The following is an 18,514-nucleotide window of genomic DNA, read 5'->3' as shown; positions in this document are numbered from 1 at the left end:
TTTGAAAAGATATTTACCATAACTAGCTATATATTATTTTTCACTTACACGAGACATTTGGCCCCCTAAAATATGAAATTGTCATCTCATTTCAAAGGTGACCTTGGAGTTTACCCTGAAGAGGACAAGAACAAGTTGTCTGCATCTCAATACTTACCTAAAATTGTGACTCAACTACAGCAAAACTATTAACTGGTCTTTGTTTGTTTGCGTGTGTTCTTGTTTTTGTTTATTTCTCTGGCCTAAGGGCATCGAGAACCAAGAGCATTTGGGAATCCCAACACTAGGCTATGATGCCTACCAGGTATGAAACAAGTTCCAATTCAGTATGCCCTGGACACTCTCAATATAAATAAGCCACCCCTTGGAGAGAGGGAGACATGGCTGAGCAGTGCACCTCCCTGTTGAAATCATCCCAACCCCCCTGCTCATGCTCCCTCAATTCTCATCCCGTTTTCCTTGTGCCACCCCCTTCAGCCTTGCTATACCCCCACAGTGCTGGGCACACAGCCCTCAGGCCTCAGCCTTCCTCACCAGCCTTGGGGCTGGGCAGGGCATTATTGTGCACTCCACTTCATCACGTCTCACCTGCAGTGAGGCTACACCTGCATCTGGCCTGCTTGTGATGAATGAGTGAAAAGCTGCTACACATATTTACAGAGTTAGACCCCTGGGTGTCATCCCAAAGCTCTCTCCATCATTCACATCCAGTCCATCAGTAAAGACTTCACATCTGACCTCTTAACGTCTCCCCATTCCTACTGCCAAAGTTAGTCCTCCATCATTTCAAGCTCGTGCAACTACAAAAGACCCCACTTCCTCCTCCTCTAATCTGATTCCCCCCAGATCCATGCACCAGGGAGCCAACATTCAAAAGGCGTAGAATGCTTCGTAAGCTTCCAGGCCTAATGCAGAGTCCCCAAAGCCCTGGCATGAGCTGCAGTGCCTGTCCCTCTGGACATCCATGCCGCCCCCACATAAACCACCAAGGTCATCTCCAACATTGCCCTCTCCCTCAGCTCTTAAGGGACCCTTCGGTGTGTTCCCACAGTGCCCTGTGTGCATCCTGTCCCCTGCACTCACACTGCAAAACCCCATGTGTTTGTGTGTCTGCCACCCCTATAGGCAGATCCACCCATGTGTTTCTGGGTCTCCATTATTGCAACAGCCTGGCATGCAGTAGGTGTTTGATAACATGCACACTGAGTGAAGGGATAAATGAATTCACCTAGCGCTGATGGACATCATCAATACTATTTTCTAGTGCTATTCCTTCACTGAGCCGAGCAAACCTTCCTCAATAGAATGGATCCTGTCTCTGAAGGCGGTTGCTCATTTCCTCATCACATTTGCCTCTCTTCTCTAGCTTAAATCTGTCTGTCTGGAAATGAGGTTCCCAAAGCTGACTGTGTAGTCCCAGTTAGGGTCTCACCAGTGTAGTACCTACGACACAATCACCTCCTTCTCAGGGGCTCCAGGTCGATTTGTATGTGGATGGAAACAACACCAGCTGTTGAGATGCAGTCTCACGTTGCAAATGCACGGCTGATTCGCTGCTATTATGACTCCGAATCCTTTCGCAGAGAGAGCCTCCCAGCAGCATCCAGCAATGCTTAAGATTTGTTTTCCCCACATGCATTGCTGTGCTGTTTTTCAAATTGAATTTCATTTTGTTATTTCCTGCCTATATTTCTCACCGCTCTGGAATCATTTTTATTATGTGTGATTTCTCGCTGATGTTAAGAACATTTCCCAATTTTGCATTTTCTAGAAAGTTCATTAGGGTGATGTGGGCTTCTTTTTCAATGTTATTGATAAAACAATCAAAGGAAATCAAACCTAACATTGACCCTCATGATTTCCACTAGAAACCTCTCCAGGGGTTTCCGATGCCATGTGTCACTTAGGACTTTTCAATCCATTTTCTCTCTAAGCAGGATTTCTCACCCAGTGAAATCGTCACATGGCACAGGCAATTGGAGAAACTGCGTCTTTTTCTTTGCCTTTCCTTTTACCATTGGGTAATAAAAACGACATCAACAAGTTCATCTGGCATGAGATTCTGTGAATAAGCCAGGCATGGCTCCACTGTTCTCCAGAGATTCTGTCCCTTTCATTCTTCATTTCTGTTGTATCATTTTGTGCCCCACAACAACGACAACAACCCTTGGTGCACCCGGGAGCACCACCCTCAGATCTTCCACATACCTGGTTTGTAGATAAACCCCAATTTAATACTTCCTGATGCTTCAAAATCCCCAATTCTCTACTATATTTTAACAATTTGCACAACAAAACAAAGGTAGCTTATGCCCTGCTCAAAATTAATACAGTGTGTACATCTTAGCCAAACTCTTTCAGAAGTCCCTGCAGGAGTTCATTTATTCATATATATTTTTTCAAACAACTTGTACTTATTTTTTTAATCACCATACATGAATACTCGAGGACATACCCAGATTTTGGGTAAAATGAAAAATACAGCAAAGTAAAGCAGAGACCACTGCAAATATTAGGGTGGGCTGGTTATTTGGATTGGCCTTGGGATTTTTCCTTCTGATTTTTTATTTTTATGACATTCATAAAGCATTTTGCAAGCACGCAACTCACGGGCTGGACTTCGTCAGGGGCAACCATCTTAGGGGTCCAGCATGAATGCCACAGGCTGCAGGTTGTAGGCAATCCCCCAGCACCCCGTGCCTCCACCCCTTTCTTTCCCACTCAGAGAAGTAAGTCAAAGTCTAAGTGATATGGACTGATGTTGTGATCACAGACTTGACTCCACTGTAATATGGATAAACAATGTCAATCCCCAAGCTGAGAGATTTTAATCAGCATTCATGACAGTATGGCTGTAGCACCCCAGTAATATCCACAGGTTTACGCTATTCAATATCCCGACAGGTGAGTATTCCCAGTAATGACCTTCTGCAGACAGTGGGCTCCCTCAGGACATTCCCATCCCTTCCCTCCTCAGAGAAGAACCCCCTCACCTTTCTTAAGTGATGACCACTCACAGGTCAGAAAGAACTCCAGTTAAGGAAAAGCAAGAAAACCTGGAAAATAGAAAAGGAGTCACATGGCTAGAGGCATGCAAGTGTTTTGCTCAAAAAAAAAAAAAAAAAAAGAGAGACAAATAAGTTATAAAACCTATAAGTTAGTGGACTTTTCATCTATCTCTGACAGGTTTCTGAAATGGATATTTAAATGAGGGTTTTAAGAAATTAAAAAAGAAGGCCAGGCACGGTAGCTCATGCCTGTAATCCCAACACTTTGGGAGGCCGAGGCAGGCGGACCATCTGAGGTCAGGAGTTCGAGACCAACCTGGCCAACATGGCAAAACCCCGTCTCTACTAAAAATACAAAAATTAGCTGGGTGGTGGCTGGTGCCTGTAATCGCAGCTACTTGAGAGGCTGAGGCAGGAGAATCGCTTGAACCCAGGAGGAGGCAGTTGCAGTGAGCCAAGATCGTGCCACTGCACTCCAGTCTGGGAGACAGAGCCAGACTCCGTGAAAAAGAAAAAGAAAAAGAAAAAGGAAGGAAAAGGAAAAAGAAAAGGAAAGATGCCTAAGAGATATTATCAGGGCAATCCCAGTTGTTTTTGTGATAGGCTAACCAGTAAGGATCATGAAAAAGCCATGGTTGCCTCAAAGCTGGCTTTTAATAAGGCAACTGACAGTCTCTAAGAGTAGCTATATGGGCTAGATGGAAGATGTGGTCAAGATAAAAACTGAAATAGTAGGTTAAAACTCACAGTAGTGTCATACAGAAAGGGTACAGGTAGTACTGGCCAATGTAATATGGTTAGAAAAATAATGAGATACTACTTCATAGATACTATTGAAATGCAACTGAGAAACACCACATCTGAAATAATAAGTTAACTCATTATGTTGCCAAATATAACTCAACAAAAGTCAAACTTTCTATATACCAGCAATACCAATTTAAAAGCTTCACATATATGTGTCTGCATAGCAGGAGATGGTATATCCTAATTACAATTATAAAATACCTAGAAGTAAATATAATAAAAATGTTCGAGAGTCATGTGAAAAAAAATTGTACTGAAAGACATTTTAAAAAAAAAACCCTGACTACATGAAGGAATACAACAAGTTCCTGGATAGGAACATTTAAAATCATAAAGATGTCTAAGATGAATATGCCCATAACAAAGTAACCTAAGAAGCCAATGAAATCCCAATCAAACCCCAATGTAATTTTTACAAAACTGGGTAAGTGGATCCTCAAGATCATCTTAAATAAAAAGTAAATGTATAAGAATAGCTAAGACAATTTAAAAAATAACGAGGATATTTGCCCTATTCTATAATAATTAGAATAGTGCTATATTGGTGAAGTGTACAAAGTTTTCATTTAAATATACGGATTTAGCTTATGAAAAATGTGACATTTCAAGCTAGAAAAATACCTCTTCAACAGACAGTGTAGGGATAACATTTTAGCCTTTTGTAAAGAAAAAATAAATTACTATATACCTTATATAAAAAAAACAGATTCCAAAGAGATAAAGGAGTAAAGCTTTCTTTTAATCATCTAAAAATATTAAAGAAAAATATGGAAAACACTTTTATAAGCTTGGGGCAGGGAATCCTTTCCAAGATTCGATACAAAACCAAGGTACCATATACAATGTATTGAATGTAAATTACATTTCAATAAAAAATTCCACTAGAAAAGAATGCCACAAAGGAAAAAATATCAAATTTGACTACATAAATATCCAGAAATGTGAAATATCTATGCGGTAAAAGAAAATATAAACAACATGGAAAGAAAAGTAACAAACAGGAATAAAATTTTGCACCATATGTAATAGCTAAAAAATTAATGATCAGATCTACACACACACGTACACATATATAAAAAAGACAGCAACCCAATTATTAAGGTTATGGCCAGGAAATTCACAGAATAAATAAATGAACCATGAATAACCATGTTCAACCTTGCTAATAATTGAATACAAAAACAGAAATTAAATTGCACTGTATTGTATTGAATATAATAATCGAAATTAAAACAATGAAATATTTTTCCAATTGTGATAAATAACGGAAAAGATTAATAATATTGATTGTTAAAGAGGCTTCAGGGAAATATCATGCAATGATGGTCAGAGTATAAATTTGTAAAGTCTTTTCAGTGATAGCATTTTGGCATTGTCTACAAAAATTTTAAATATGCTTAGCCTTAGGCCCAGCAATTCCCTTTCCAGGAATCTAACTAACAGATACACTTGGAAAGATGTACAAGGATTTCACTGAAGCACTGTTTATGTTGGTGAAACACTGGAAGATTCCTAAGTGTCTATCACTGCGGGAATGATTGGATACAGTTTGGTATTATCTCACTATATAATACCAGTTACAAAAGAATACATGTAATATCACCAACAACTTATAAAGCAATACATGCACTATTGTTAAAATACATGTGTGTCTGCGTGTGTGTGTGTGTTTGTGTGTGTGTATGAATGTCAATAGGAAAGAGATTTGAAAGATCTAAATCAAATTATTGACAATGATTATCTCTGGGGATGGGAATGGAACTGGGGATATTAGGTAGTGGGTAGGAGAAAGATATTTGCACATTTTAGTTTTTGCATTGTTTGACTCTTTTTTTTTTTTTTTTTTTTTTGTGAGATGGAGTCTCGCTCTGTCACCCAGGCTGGAGTGCAATGGCACGATCTCAGCTCACCGCAACCTCTGCCTCCTGGGTTTAAGCAATTCTTCATCTCAGCCTCCCGAGTAGCTGGGATTACAGGTGCACACCACCACACCCGGCTAATTTTTGTATTTTTGTAGAGATGGGGTTTCACCATGTTGGCCAGGCTGGTCTTGAATTCTTGACTTCATGATCCACCCACCTTGGCCTCCCAAAGTGCTGGGATTACAGACGTAAGCCAGCATGCCTGGCCAACTCTTTTATGTATAATATTTTTGACATCATCACTGTGCCACAGCAGCTTGAAAAACAATGGCATGACCACATAATGTTGTGTCTACAGTGCTAAAAACAGAAGCTACAAGATGTTGCCAGTGGGAGAGCACTCCATGGGCTGGCATGCCCAAAGAAGGCATTGATGGAAGATGAAAGCTGGATGTGGAGCCCCAAAAATATGTATGATTGGAATAGGTCAAGGGAAAGAGAGGTAAGGCATCCCAGAGAGGGTGACTACATCCACCAAGTCATGCCTACTTCAAAGTCATCCACAGCAACAGGTGCTAATGACACTTGACAAAGAACATTTTATTCATTCATCAAGTATCTATTGAGGATCAACTGTGTACCAGGCACTGTTGCAGGCATTCATTGTTATCATCATCATCCTCAAAAAGTATATGATTGTGTTAGTCTGGGATCCCAGAGAAACAGAACGAACACACCCAGAAATAATGTTTTACCTGCTATCTGGGCATCGTTTAGCCTAGTCAAGTCAACACATAAAATTAACCAACACTCTTATGTAGACCAATCCATGGGGAAAAGGCATTTTCAATGCTGGTGGTAATATAAATTTGTAAACTATTTTAGAGGTCAATTCACTTCTTGAAATTGTGTCCATTTTAAAATTGGGTAGATCTTTGGACCCGGCAATCTTATTTCCAGGACTTTATGCTAAGGTCAGGGATATTCATGGAGATTTATTGACAAAGATTTACAGCAGCTTCAAATGTCCAGTAACAATAAGCAGGAAGCTAAATTGAGGTCCATCTGCATGATGGAACATTATTCCATCATTAACATTATGTTTTGGAGGCATATTTAACAAGGGAAAATGTACACACTATTTAGTAATATCAGAAAAGCCAGTCACAGAACACTCTTTATAGTAAGATTGAAATTAGATTTCAAATTTTAATTTGCATAAAATGACAGGAAGGATTTGCACTGAAATGTTAAGTTGAGTAGAGATATGGTAAGTCATTTTTATTTTCTTCTTTAAACCCTTTCAGTATTTTTCCATGTTTTCTATAATTGAACTATATTACACTATATTACTTTTGCAATAGAAAACAACCAACATATGGAAATCAGGACAGATAATAAGAGCCAACACTCCTATGGCTCTTCTCAGAACTGGGAGTTATTTTTTAAATACATCATCGCAAGTCACCCTCCATGTGCTGGGCGAGGTGTTCATGACAGGGAAATGAGGAGAGACCAGGCACCAGCCTTTCTTTCTGGGAGTTTCCAGTGAAAGACAAGCAATTTTATCTCACATCAAGAACTCTGCAGGAAGGAGGCCATGGTTAAGTCTGCAGTGAAGGGCAAAGAGTGAGGGAGTATTACAAGGGAAATCCCAAGAAAAGCTCCCCTCTCCACTGGATGGCTGGAGACTCCTGTTGAAAGGAGGGAGGTGACATGAGCAGGTTAGACAAGAGAGACCACGGGCCTGGGGTGGGGGGCACTCAAACCCCCAAGAGCTCCTGTTTGATATTCTAACCCAAAGGTACGGACCACAGAACTTCTCATCCTTGTTGTTCTGTGTTTTTGTTTTCCATTTAAGGTGGCTCACACCTGTAATCTCAGCACTTTGGGAGGCCGAGGTGGGTGGATCACCTGAGGTCACAAGTTCAAGACCAGCCTGGCCAACATGGAGAAACCCTACCTCTACTGAAAATACAAAAATGAGCTGGGTGTGGTGGCGCATAGCTGTAATCCCAGCTACTCAGGAGGCTGAGACAGGAGAATTGCTTGAACCCAGGAGGCAAAGGCTGCAGTGAGCCAAGATCACACCACTGCACTCCAGCCTGGGTGACAGAGCGAGGAGACTCTGTCTCAAAAACAACAACAACAACTATGAACATGAGGTGGAAATTTAGGAAAATAAGGCCGTTGGAGAGAAGCAAGGCCCAGGACACCTGGAAAGGTGCTCTGGGAGGCTGCAGCCATGCGCCTCTCCTGGCCCTGCCCAGGAAGAACAGGCAGCCAAGGCTCTGCACAGCCCCAGCCTGGGGCGGACAAGCTCCAACCCAAACAGCCTGCCTGGTTTCAGGCTATTTGCTTGGGGTTGCTTTTCCTTAACTGCCTTGGCACAGTCCCCTGGAAGCCTAAATAGAATGTTCTAGAAGATATGGTCATTGCTTCCTAAGGTTTTGAATCTTTCCATCAGCAAATCATGGCCCTGCCCAGGAGCTGAGATGGAGCAGACATGGCAAGGGAGGCTGAGCTCCGCTGAGAGGGTAGAACCACTTCTGGGTGAGAGGTCAGAGGGGAGTGGGCGAGAGAAGTGGAGAGACACAGAGAGATAGAGAGATACAGAGAGAGAGACACACAGAGAGATAGAGAGATACAGAGAGAGAGAGACACAGAGAGAGAGAGAGGGACAGAGACACACATGGAGAGAGAAAGAGACAGAGATACAAAGAGAGAGAGACACAGAGAGAGAGAAGGAAAGACAGAGAAACAGTGACAGAAAGACACAGAGGGAGAGAGAGAGACACAGAGGGAGACAGAGACACAGAGAGACAGAGAGACAGAGAGATACAGAGGGAGAGAGACACAGAGAGACAGAGGGAGACAGAGAGAGAGGGAGAGACAGAGACACAGAGAGAGACAGACACAGAGGGAGAGAGAGACAGAGAGAGATGGAAAGACAGAGAGAGACAGAGAGAGACCAAAAGACAAAGAGAGAGACAGAAGGAGAAAGAGAGAGACAGAGAGAGAGAGGGAGAGACAGAGAGACAGACAGAGAGAGAGAGACAGAGAGGGAAAGAGATAGAAAGACAGAAACAGAGAGAGACGAAGAGACACAGAGGGAGGAAGAGACAGAGTGAGAAAGAGAGAGAGACAGAGAGAGAGGGGGAGAGACAGAGAGAGACATACCAAGAGACAGAGAGAAAGAGAGAGAGACAGAAAGAGAGAGAAAGAGGGAGAGACAGAGAGCGAAAGAATGACAGACAGAGAGAGAGGAAAGACGAAGAAGAAAAGAGGCGGGGAGTGAAGGGAAGGGGAGCTGAGGAGGGGAAGGAAGAGAAACCAGAGGACCAGGGCAGGAAAGTGGGGGAGCAAGAGAAGAAATGGGGAAAGATTCTTATTTCCAGTGAAGTGTTAAAAACTACCTCATGTTTTTGGAGCAAGTTCCCGAACAAATGTTCTAGACTGAACCCAGCTTCACTCACTGAAATGAGATTCACGTTAACCAATAAGCTAGATGACTCTGCTTACTTGAAGGTAGCAAAGCTTTTATATGTTTTATTTGGCAGAATGTCATCACTGCCAAGATATTTCATCTGTGACTCCAGAATACACTGTGACACAAAGACCAAAAACAACACAATTCACACATACACACGTATCATATGTGTGTGTGTGTATATATATATATCTTGTATATATATGTGTGTGTATATATATATGTATATATATATCTTGTATATATAAAAGATCTTGTGTTTCACAGCCAAGTGGTATTTGCAGTGGGTTCTTGGCCCAGCCCTTGATGATCTGATGTCTTGTTTTCTATGTGAAAATAATAAGCCAATAGTCATTGGTTTTCTTGAATTAATTTGCTTAAGGAAAAAAATTGCACATTCCATTTAATACCTCATTCTGTACTTATAAACATTACAACAAGCAAACTCCAAAGACAAGTAAAATTGAACTACTGTAAAGACTCTGTATATAAATTATTTTACTCTATGTCCCTTATTCATATAGGACATTAAAAATACTTTTCACAACTAAGTTTTGTCCTTTAAAAAGGCTTATCAAAACAACATCACTAAGGACTTGAGTATTTTGTTATATGTGTACAATAAAATTATACCCTTTTTTGTATTTGAGACTATCAGCTGTACTTTGTGATCCTCTTGATCTTGTGCCAAACTAAATTCAATTTCAAAGCAATCAAAGGCAAAATTTAGTGCACAATAGGAAGTCTTACTAAAATTGTGAGAGGTGTCTTCCTGAATAGAAACATTGGTGATAAAAAAATGACAACCCCAAAATATGGCACTTGGTAGCTGAGATGTTGCAGAAATGCTGTCCATCCCTCCTATCTGTCTTCAGGAAGGGAGGGCTACCCCTGGTCCTCTGCCCACTTCCTCATGAATTTCTTGGCGAGCTGTTGCCTAAGTTTGGATCAGTTCCACTGGGCAACCAGCCTGCCCTGCTCCCAGGCCTGATGACTCACAGCAAGACCTCCCAACGTGTGCCTCCTCCATGGATGCCCGGCACCCGCCAGCCAAAGCCATCAAGCCTGCACAGACCTGGGTGGGAGGCTGAGCACTGACAAACATGCTCTCCTTAGCCAAACTCCAGCCGGGCTCCTCAGAGCCCCTTCTCGACTAAGCCTCAGTCTTGGCCTAAAGACTCCAACAAACACTAACATAGTTTCTAATGGCTCAAGGCCACATGCCTATGCCTACGATGACCTCCTGAAAATGCCTGCCTGAGAAAACTCAAGGCTGCCAAAAGCATTTACTGCTTGTTCCAGCCAACACCTGAAGACAAAACCCCCATCTCCCCATCTCTGTGGGAAGGTAGAAACCAAACTTCAAACTTCAATAAGCATGTTAGCAAACCCAGATGGCTCCACATAAGCCAAACCTCTCCGTACTGCTTTTTGCAATTTTCACACTTCTTTGACTCTACTGAGTCCCCACTCACCCCCCACTCACTCATTCTCCTTTTAAAACAACCAGTCATGTCTGCACAAATCAGAGTTGAGTCCAGTTCATGCCAGGCTCTCTTCTCTACTGCAATAGCTACTGCTGAATAAAATCTGCCCTGACCCCTTTGACCAGGGTCTAGCTTTGTTTACCTTTGACAGCACACAGCAGTCCAACTTCAGACACATAAGAGGCTTTGCCCAGAGGTTGGGCTGGGCCATGTTGGGGCAGGCACTTGGTCCTTTCTGTTCTCACTTCCGTGTCTACACAGCACATTAGCCAGTGTCCAGGTAAAGATCTACCCTCACCCCATGGCATGACTCATGTCTGTGACCAACAGAGGCCCACAAGATATGTTCTAGTGCAACACAGCCAACCCGGGAGCCCCTGGGTGGTGGCTGCAAAGGGGGGCCTACTGGCCTGCCCCACCACCACCTCTACCCAGGAAGACCAAGACCCTCACCTCTCATTTCCGTGGCTGAGGAGCCATTGGACCAGGCCGTCCACTTGTTCCTGTGCCTGCTGATTTCCTGGACTCTGCAGACGTAATGCCCTTGATCGGAGGGCTGCAGTGTCAAGACGGAGAGCCTGTAGAGCGCCCCCCGCTGCTCCTCCAGCAGGCGCAGCCTCCGCCGTTTGGCGCTGCGGCTGAAATTCCCATAGTACTGCACCACCCGGAGCTTGGTCATCTTCACCATCAAGGCCTCCTGGGAGTCGGAGGAGTGTGCAAAGAACCAGCGCACGGCCAGCAAGCTGTCCTTCCGCCTTTTCTGGGAGACGTGGCAGAGGAGAGTGGCATTCTCCCCCTCCAGGTAGTCAACCACGGGCCCCGGGGACACAGTGACATTGAGGGCCGCACAGACCTCTGCAGAGAAAAAGGGGAGAAGAGAGGATGAGGAGGGCCCCAAGTCCCCCTGTGGGCAGTCCACAGTCGAGGAGCCAGGAAATGCCTCCACACACTGGGCATCCTGGTGCTCTGCCTGGCCAGAGAAGTAGGCGGCCCCTCACCTCTCCAGAGGAGGGGTTCTTCTGGGGGTGAGCCTCTGTGGGCCCCCACTGTCTCATCTATGGGACCACCCTGTCCATGTGGGATGCTAAACAATGACCTCCTGACCCAGAAGTATTTTTCAAAATTTTGTAATTAGTTGCTGACGTTTAAAATTCAAATTTCATGTAAAAGATTTAGATTTTTGGAATTTCTTAAAAATGTCTAGCCCACATCCAACCCCCCACCACTCCCCACACCTCACCACCCGGCCCCTGCCCCTCCCCAAGGCCTACTTTTATCAGTTTTGTCCCTGGCCTGATGTCAGCTGTGCTGTGGGTGGGGAGCCACCCTGGAGCAGGGCAGGGTAGGGCCCTCTCTCTGGTGGCCTGTCCACCAGGAAGCTGGGCCCCTTTCCCTGACTCTGCTATTTCAACTGTACCCAGGGCAGATGAGTAGTAACGTCGGATGTGAGCTGGGACAACAGGGGTTGCTTGGTTTCCTATTTGTAGGATCCATCGTCTCAGAGTTGAAGAGCAAGAATAAAGAATGATTAAACCCCAGGAAGAGGAGGGATGAGAGACTCTCCCAACAACCCAAAAGACACTTTGGAATTCCAGGCCCCATCCACAACTTCCTGTCCTTCGGTTCCTTAGTTAAAACCAGCCCGAGGGCTGCCCACTCCCAGCCACTGTTCTGCCCCTGAGCTGACCTGTGATGGAGCCACCCCAGCGCCCACTCCACCACCCAGACCAGCAGACCTCAGAGAGGCCAACTGCTGAAGTCTTCTCCCAGGAGCCACGATTAATGGTGCACCCTGGACTGCCCAGTGCGACCAGGCTGCCCGGTGCTCACAGCACAGCCCTCTGGCAGGCAGGGCCCGAGAAAAGATGCTTTGCACAGGATGCCTGGAACCTCTTTCTGCCAAGTCAGGGCTGTCTTCTCACCAGGTTCCATGTCCCCACCCCTGTACTGCCCCATGTATCACTCCAGGAAGCCATTCGCCTCCACCCCACCACACAAGCAGGTGTCCCCATGGTCATCCCAAAGCACAGCTTTCAGTCCCCAAATGCCACCATCTGGTAACAGAAGAGGGCTTGGGCCCCAGATGTCACAGCCACCAAAACCTTTGACCCCTGGGCAGTGCTGCAGGGAAGCAAGGAGGAAAGTGGAAAAACAGATCAAGCAAGATCTGAACATTTGACAAGGAGGCTGTGGAGCAGCAAGCAGGCGGCCCTGTGGTGGGCTGGGGGAGGGATGGTAGATACAAACTATTCTTCATTGTAAAAATCCAGGCAACAGGTCTTCCTCCTATACAGTTTCCACTATTGATTTAATAACTGAACACCTCAAGACAGATGATTTGAGGATCATTTTTCCTTAATTTTCTTTCTCATCTCTCAGAAGACAAGCACTAGCCCACAGGATATTCAAGGGTAATTCCATGAGCCTTGACTTCATCACACCCATAAAGTCCCTTTTGTCATACAACGTTCCATTCACAGGTCCCCAGGGATTAAAACACCAAAGTCTTTGATATATATGGAAGTGAGCTCAGAAGAAAAAGGGTTAAGTCTCAGCTGGACTCTCCGCTGGATGGGTATGAGGTCTTCTATGTCTACAGTGATGCGGGAGATACTTAGGGCTGCAGACTAATGTGTAGCCAAAGGAGGGACCCACTCTGGTAGCAATCCCACTGTCATCAGAAGCCCCTCCTGCAAGGCAAATGAAGAGGAATTGGCCCCACCATTCCCCCTGCATCTTGCCCACCTGGCAGGCACCTGGCCCATGGGCCATGTTAAATTAGTCAGAAGACATTTCTTCCTCACTGCTGAAGCCCTGTGTGAAGTCCACACAGCTCCCACGGCAGGAGCTCCCTGGTGAGGAATGCAGCAGCTGGGGGACACTGGCTGACCCAGCTCCAACAGCTGCCGGGGTTGGGCAGCCAGAGAGAGCAGCAACGATGCAGCAGCTGGCTTCCAGAACTGAAGTCCAGCCCCACCCCGCCCTCAAGAGCTTCCCAGTGGAGGCCAGGAGAGCTGAGAAAGGCAGGAAATTGAAACGAGATGGGTGGGATGAGAGTGCAGCCGGGACCCCACGCCCCAGGCTCCTCCTATTAATGCTACATGGAAGAGGGATTATTTATAGTGACTGAAACCAGAAGGATGTGCCAAGTGCTCCAGTCCCCATGGGAGGCCAGATTTCTTCCTGGAGGCAAGCTAGTAACCCTTCCACTTCTGTGGCTCAGGACAGGGTCGGGGGCTCCCAGGAAAGGGAAAGGACTATTCTCTAGCCTTCCAGGATGAACCCTCTTTTTCTATCGGCGCACCTCCCTGCCTTCATTTTGCCCCATATTCTCTTACAAACGGCACAAACTTCTGTTTCTTCTACCAAAGTGCAAAGACCTTTGTTATGGGTTGAATTGTGTCCTCCCAAAATTCATATGTTGAAGCTTTAGCCCCAGGACCTAAGAATGGGACTGTATTTGCAGATAGGGTCTTTAAAGGAGTAATTAAATTAAAATAAAGTCATTAAGCTGGGCCCTAATCTAGTATCAATGGTCTTTATAAGAAGAGGAGATAAGAACACAAACACACAGAGGGAAGACCCTGTGAAGACACAGGGAAAAGGCGGCATCTCCAAGCCAAGGAGAGAGGCCTCAGGAGAAACCAACCCTGCCAGCACCTTGATTGGATTTCCAGACTCCAAAATGTGACGTTTCTGTTGTGTAAGTACCCCAGCCTATGGTACTCTGTTATGACAGCGTAAGCACACTAATCCAGCCCTGTTCACAGCAAGCTTCATTCCAGCCCTCTACCTACACCTTCAGCACCTGGAGGTGGGTGGTGTGGTTAGAACTCTGATGGCCACAGGCCCCCGCCAAGTCCGAAAGCTTTGCTGGAGGACACAAGCTATTCAGGTTGTGGGGTCCCTGTGCCTGTGACAAGCCTTCTCAGCAAAGCTGGGTGCCTTGAGTAACATTCTTCTCTTCCCCAGCCCTGCCTTAAACCCAGCAAAGGTGGCACATGTATCCAGGCAACTGTGAGATGGGGCAAGGCAGGAGGGAGGAGAGGGAATGCAGTTAGGGCACCCAGGGGCTGGCAAATGTGAGCCAGTTGGGTGTTTATTTCAATACTAAGAGAGAGGTAGTCCGTTATCTTCCCCCGCAGTCATCAGGACCATAGGGCTCAGCAGAGGGAACACCAATGGCAATCAGAGGACAGGACAAGGGGAAGCAGGTGCAGCAGTGTCCAGAGGCAGGAGACAGGGTACAGGGCCCCCGGGAGCCCAGACTCTTCCCTCTGGATCTCAGTCTGAATGACAGTCCATGCATGCCCAGCTTGTCAGAGGGGCAGGACCTGATGGTGTCACTCGCCCCCTCCTCCACCAGGTAGATGATGGAGCAGCCAGGCAGGGCAGATCCTCCCTCTCCTGGCCTAGGAAGGATTGCCAAAGTCACTCAGGCCCGAAGAAGAAATTAATTTCTTGTTTTGTGACCCTGTGTTGCAGAGAATTGAGGTGGGAGGGAGACCCATCGTCCCCCTCCCCGTTGTACCTCTCCACTCACAGTTCCTGCTTCCTCCAGCTCAAGCCTCATGCAGCAGGCATGTTGTGAAGAAGAAGACAACATTCCTGACCTTGTGCAGTGGACAGTCCAGTGGGTAAGGCAGCCACTCATTGGGGAAAAGACATGGGAGAATATAACTACAGTGTCACATGCCACAGAGAAAAGTGCAGGGTTTAAGAAAATCATGGCAAGATCCTGATCTAGACTTCGGGGTCAGGGGAAGGGACTCTGGGGATGTGAGCTTGAGCTGAAGACTCACTTGCAGCTAATGAAATAAAGTTCAAGGCAGCAACAAGGAATGATTTCCAAGGAGGGAGCCCCACCTCTGCAAATGTTGTGAGGCAAGAGGGACCCTGTACAGGCTGGAAATGGAAAGGTCAGTTCATCCTGGTGAACTGTACCCCACTGGGCCCAACAGCCACCCTTGCCAACGCATGATCCTCAGAAGGCATTCCCTACCCCAGTCAGGTTCCCCAAGGCCACTTTTTGAAGGAGGAATATAACAAAACTGATAGGGAAGAGACTGATACAAACAGAGGGACAGGATTCCTGCTGCAGCAAATCCCATGTCTCCAACAAGCACCTGCTCTGGGACTTGGTAGTCCTGGGCACCACATGGGCTAAGCACTGGATGTTTATGGTCCCAGGCCTTCTCTGGTAGTTGCAGAGAAACGATGAGACACAGAAGCAGTGGCTTGGTGGGGCTGAGTAGAGAGCCAGGGGCTGGCATCTGACAGAACCAGGCCGGAAACCTGATTCTGTTAGGTGTGAGCCTCCTGGAGTTTCAGTTTCTTCATCTGAAAAATGGGAAAAGGATGCCTTTCACAGTAAGCATAGGCTCCAATGCAAAAGCACCTTTAAAATACAGATAGAGTTTGCATGCCCTGAGACTGGGGAGGTGGGAGCAATAGAAAGTGACATGCACACTGTCCTGTGAGTACAGTGGGCTTCGTGGGCCCACGACCTACAGGCACACAGGACCCCATGGTTGGAAGGCCTCACACCCCAACATGGTTTAATCTCTGCTGTTGCTATCTTGAAATTTTAATACATTTTAACAAGGAGCCTCACATTTTCATTTGACACTGGATCCCACAAGCGATGTAGCTGGTCATGTTTGTAGACGAATCTCAAATTCCTGTGGATAAAAGTTAAGGTGTCTAACCCCCTTGCTTATATTTGAATAATGTCATGAAAAGGACTAACACCACTCTGAAAACAGCCTAGGACACCGTTGTAGCTGAATAGAACAACCTACTCATTGTGAAGTTGGGAGATGGCCACTTCCAGGTGCGGGGAGTAAGGACAACTAGCAGAACAAGGCAGCAGCCTCATCTGGGATGCAGAGGTGGGCACAGTCCCTCGGTTCTGAGCAGGCCAGGGATATGCTCGTAGCTCTGTGCCTCCCACTTCCTCTCTGCCTGAAGAAACTGCACCTGCTCACTTCAGGGAGACCAGAGCCTCTAAGTTTATAAGGAATGCAAACTGTCAGTACTGATCAGCAGCAGTGAGCTTTCTTATTAAAAGGATAGTCTGAATTCATACAGCTAAATCTCTGAAAGAAATACAGTTATATTACTTAACAGTCTTTGGCACCAGGAGCCAGTATTTACTGAGCACTAAGCAGAGGTGATGCCAGACCTAGCCCATGGACTGATTCACTCACATTAGCCTATCATCTGAAAATAGCTCCATCCAGGATAAAAATATCACCTTGCCCAATGATAGAGGCTAATACCTGCCGGGTACAAACTCTATGCCCTTTAGATGTATTTTCTCAATTTATCCTGATACTTTGTTTATTCCCATTTTATAGACAAGAGGACTGAGGTACAGAGAGGCTAAGCCCTTGTTCAAGCTCACATAGTAAGTGGCAGAGCTGGAATTCGAACCTAGGCCATCTTGCTTCAAAGACAGCTCAGCCACCTCTCGAGCCTACAGATTTGCTATCGTAAATATATTGTCTGTCAGTTTTCTTTCCTGTAAAATGAGACATGGGACCAGGTGACCACTAGGGTCCTGCTCAGTCCCAAAATGGAGAGGCAGAAAAGTACAGCAGTTAAGAAGCTGTACTTATGTATAAAATGGGTCTGCCAGCCCCTCCCAGCAGGATCGTGGTGAGGAGTCATGAATGAAGCACTTAGAAAAGTGGGTGGCACACAGTGAGCGTCCCACAAGCAGGAGCTCTTATCATTCTCCAGGGCTGACCATGGGCACAGCCAGGGCAGACTCTAAAGGCTCCTGAATTCCAGCTCTCAAGGCTCCCGAGGGCTCTGGAAACGTGAGAATGCCCTTGATCCCCAGCAAAAGACAATCTCTGGGACACCCACTCTGACAGCTCCTGCAATTAGAAGGTGGTCATGGAGCCTGGGAGAGGAAGGACCACTGGCTGCTGGCTACTCCGCAGAGACCACGAGAACTGGCCCTGCCCACCAGTTCAAGGCAAACTTCTCATCATTTTTCCAGCCGAGACAGTGACAACTGGGAAAAGGTATATTTCCCGCAGCAAGGATTTCAGGTTCACTGGGAGCCTGGCTGCACTCATAGCTGGGGGACAGTGGATGGATTTCTTCCCACTGTTATCCAAGTGCCTCCTCCTCAGACTGGGATCTATGGATTAATGCTGGCTCAAATGCCAGCTCTACACTTTGGTAGCCAGATCACTCTTGGAAAATGACTTCTGAGCATCAGTTTCCTAATTTTCAAAACAATGGCAACACAGTTTAGTGGTTATTGACAGAGCCCAGAGCCAGGCTTCCTGGGTTCAAATCCCAGCTCCACCACTTACAAGCCTACTGAATTAAGGCAAGTCCGTTCATGGGCCTGAGCCTCAGTTTCCTCATCTATAAAACAGGGATAATAATAGCACCTCCTTCAGAGGTTATTGGTGAGATTAACCAAGTTCATGTTTTTTTTTTTTAATACTTGGATATATAAACGTGTTGTAGTCATTATTACTTGGAAGTGTTGTAATTAAATGAGATAGGCCCAGATAGGCACCCAGGGAAAGTGACCATCGATACCTGTATTATTACTATTATTCCAGCCAGTACGGCCCCTGCTGCCCTGAGGCAGCCAGACAGCGCTCTGGGGAATAAAGAGGGAAAATTCTTAAGACACTTACAAGTGGGAGCAGTAAAACCCGAATGAAAGCCATTAGTGTGGACCAAGAAGTTGTCCTCAAAGCAGGGTGCTGGTGGAGAGGCGTCGCTGCATCCAGCCGTGGATGCCCCTCTCACCAGGCCTGGTCACCTCAAAAGGCCCACGATCAAGTCCCCGTTCCCCACCTCCTGGCCAAGGCAGATCCAGCCGCTCCT

General features: G+C 45.9%; 1 protein-coding gene across 4 annotated transcripts in view; it reads right to left on the bottom strand.

Annotated features, from left to right (window-relative positions):
- The window catches only part of VSTM4 (V-set and transmembrane domain containing 4), a 102,042-nt gene that overhangs the window by 82,971 nt on the left and 557 nt on the right, over positions 1-18,514 (bottom strand). For 3 of the 4 annotated variants that reach the window (XR_008669263.2, XM_031015621.3, XM_063710083.1), the window contains exon 2: positions 11,108-11,509. Coding sequence is in view for 3 of the 4 variants with exons in the window: in XM_031015621.3 (XP_030871481.1) it covers positions 11,108-11,509 (402 nt within the window). In the remaining variant the exon portion in view is untranslated. Of the gene's footprint in view, positions 1-5,694; positions 7,372-11,107; positions 11,510-18,514 lie in introns of those variants that run through there. The other variant, XM_031015622.3, reaches the window with a different exon arrangement.

Source organism: Gorilla gorilla, chromosome 8 (genome assembly GCF_029281585.2).
Source record: "Gorilla gorilla gorilla isolate KB3781 chromosome 8, NHGRI_mGorGor1-v2.1_pri, whole genome shotgun sequence".
NCBI classification, from domain to species: domain Eukaryota; kingdom Metazoa; phylum Chordata; class Mammalia; order Primates; family Hominidae; genus Gorilla; species Gorilla gorilla.
This window is presented reverse-complemented; position numbering and strand designations above follow the sequence as displayed.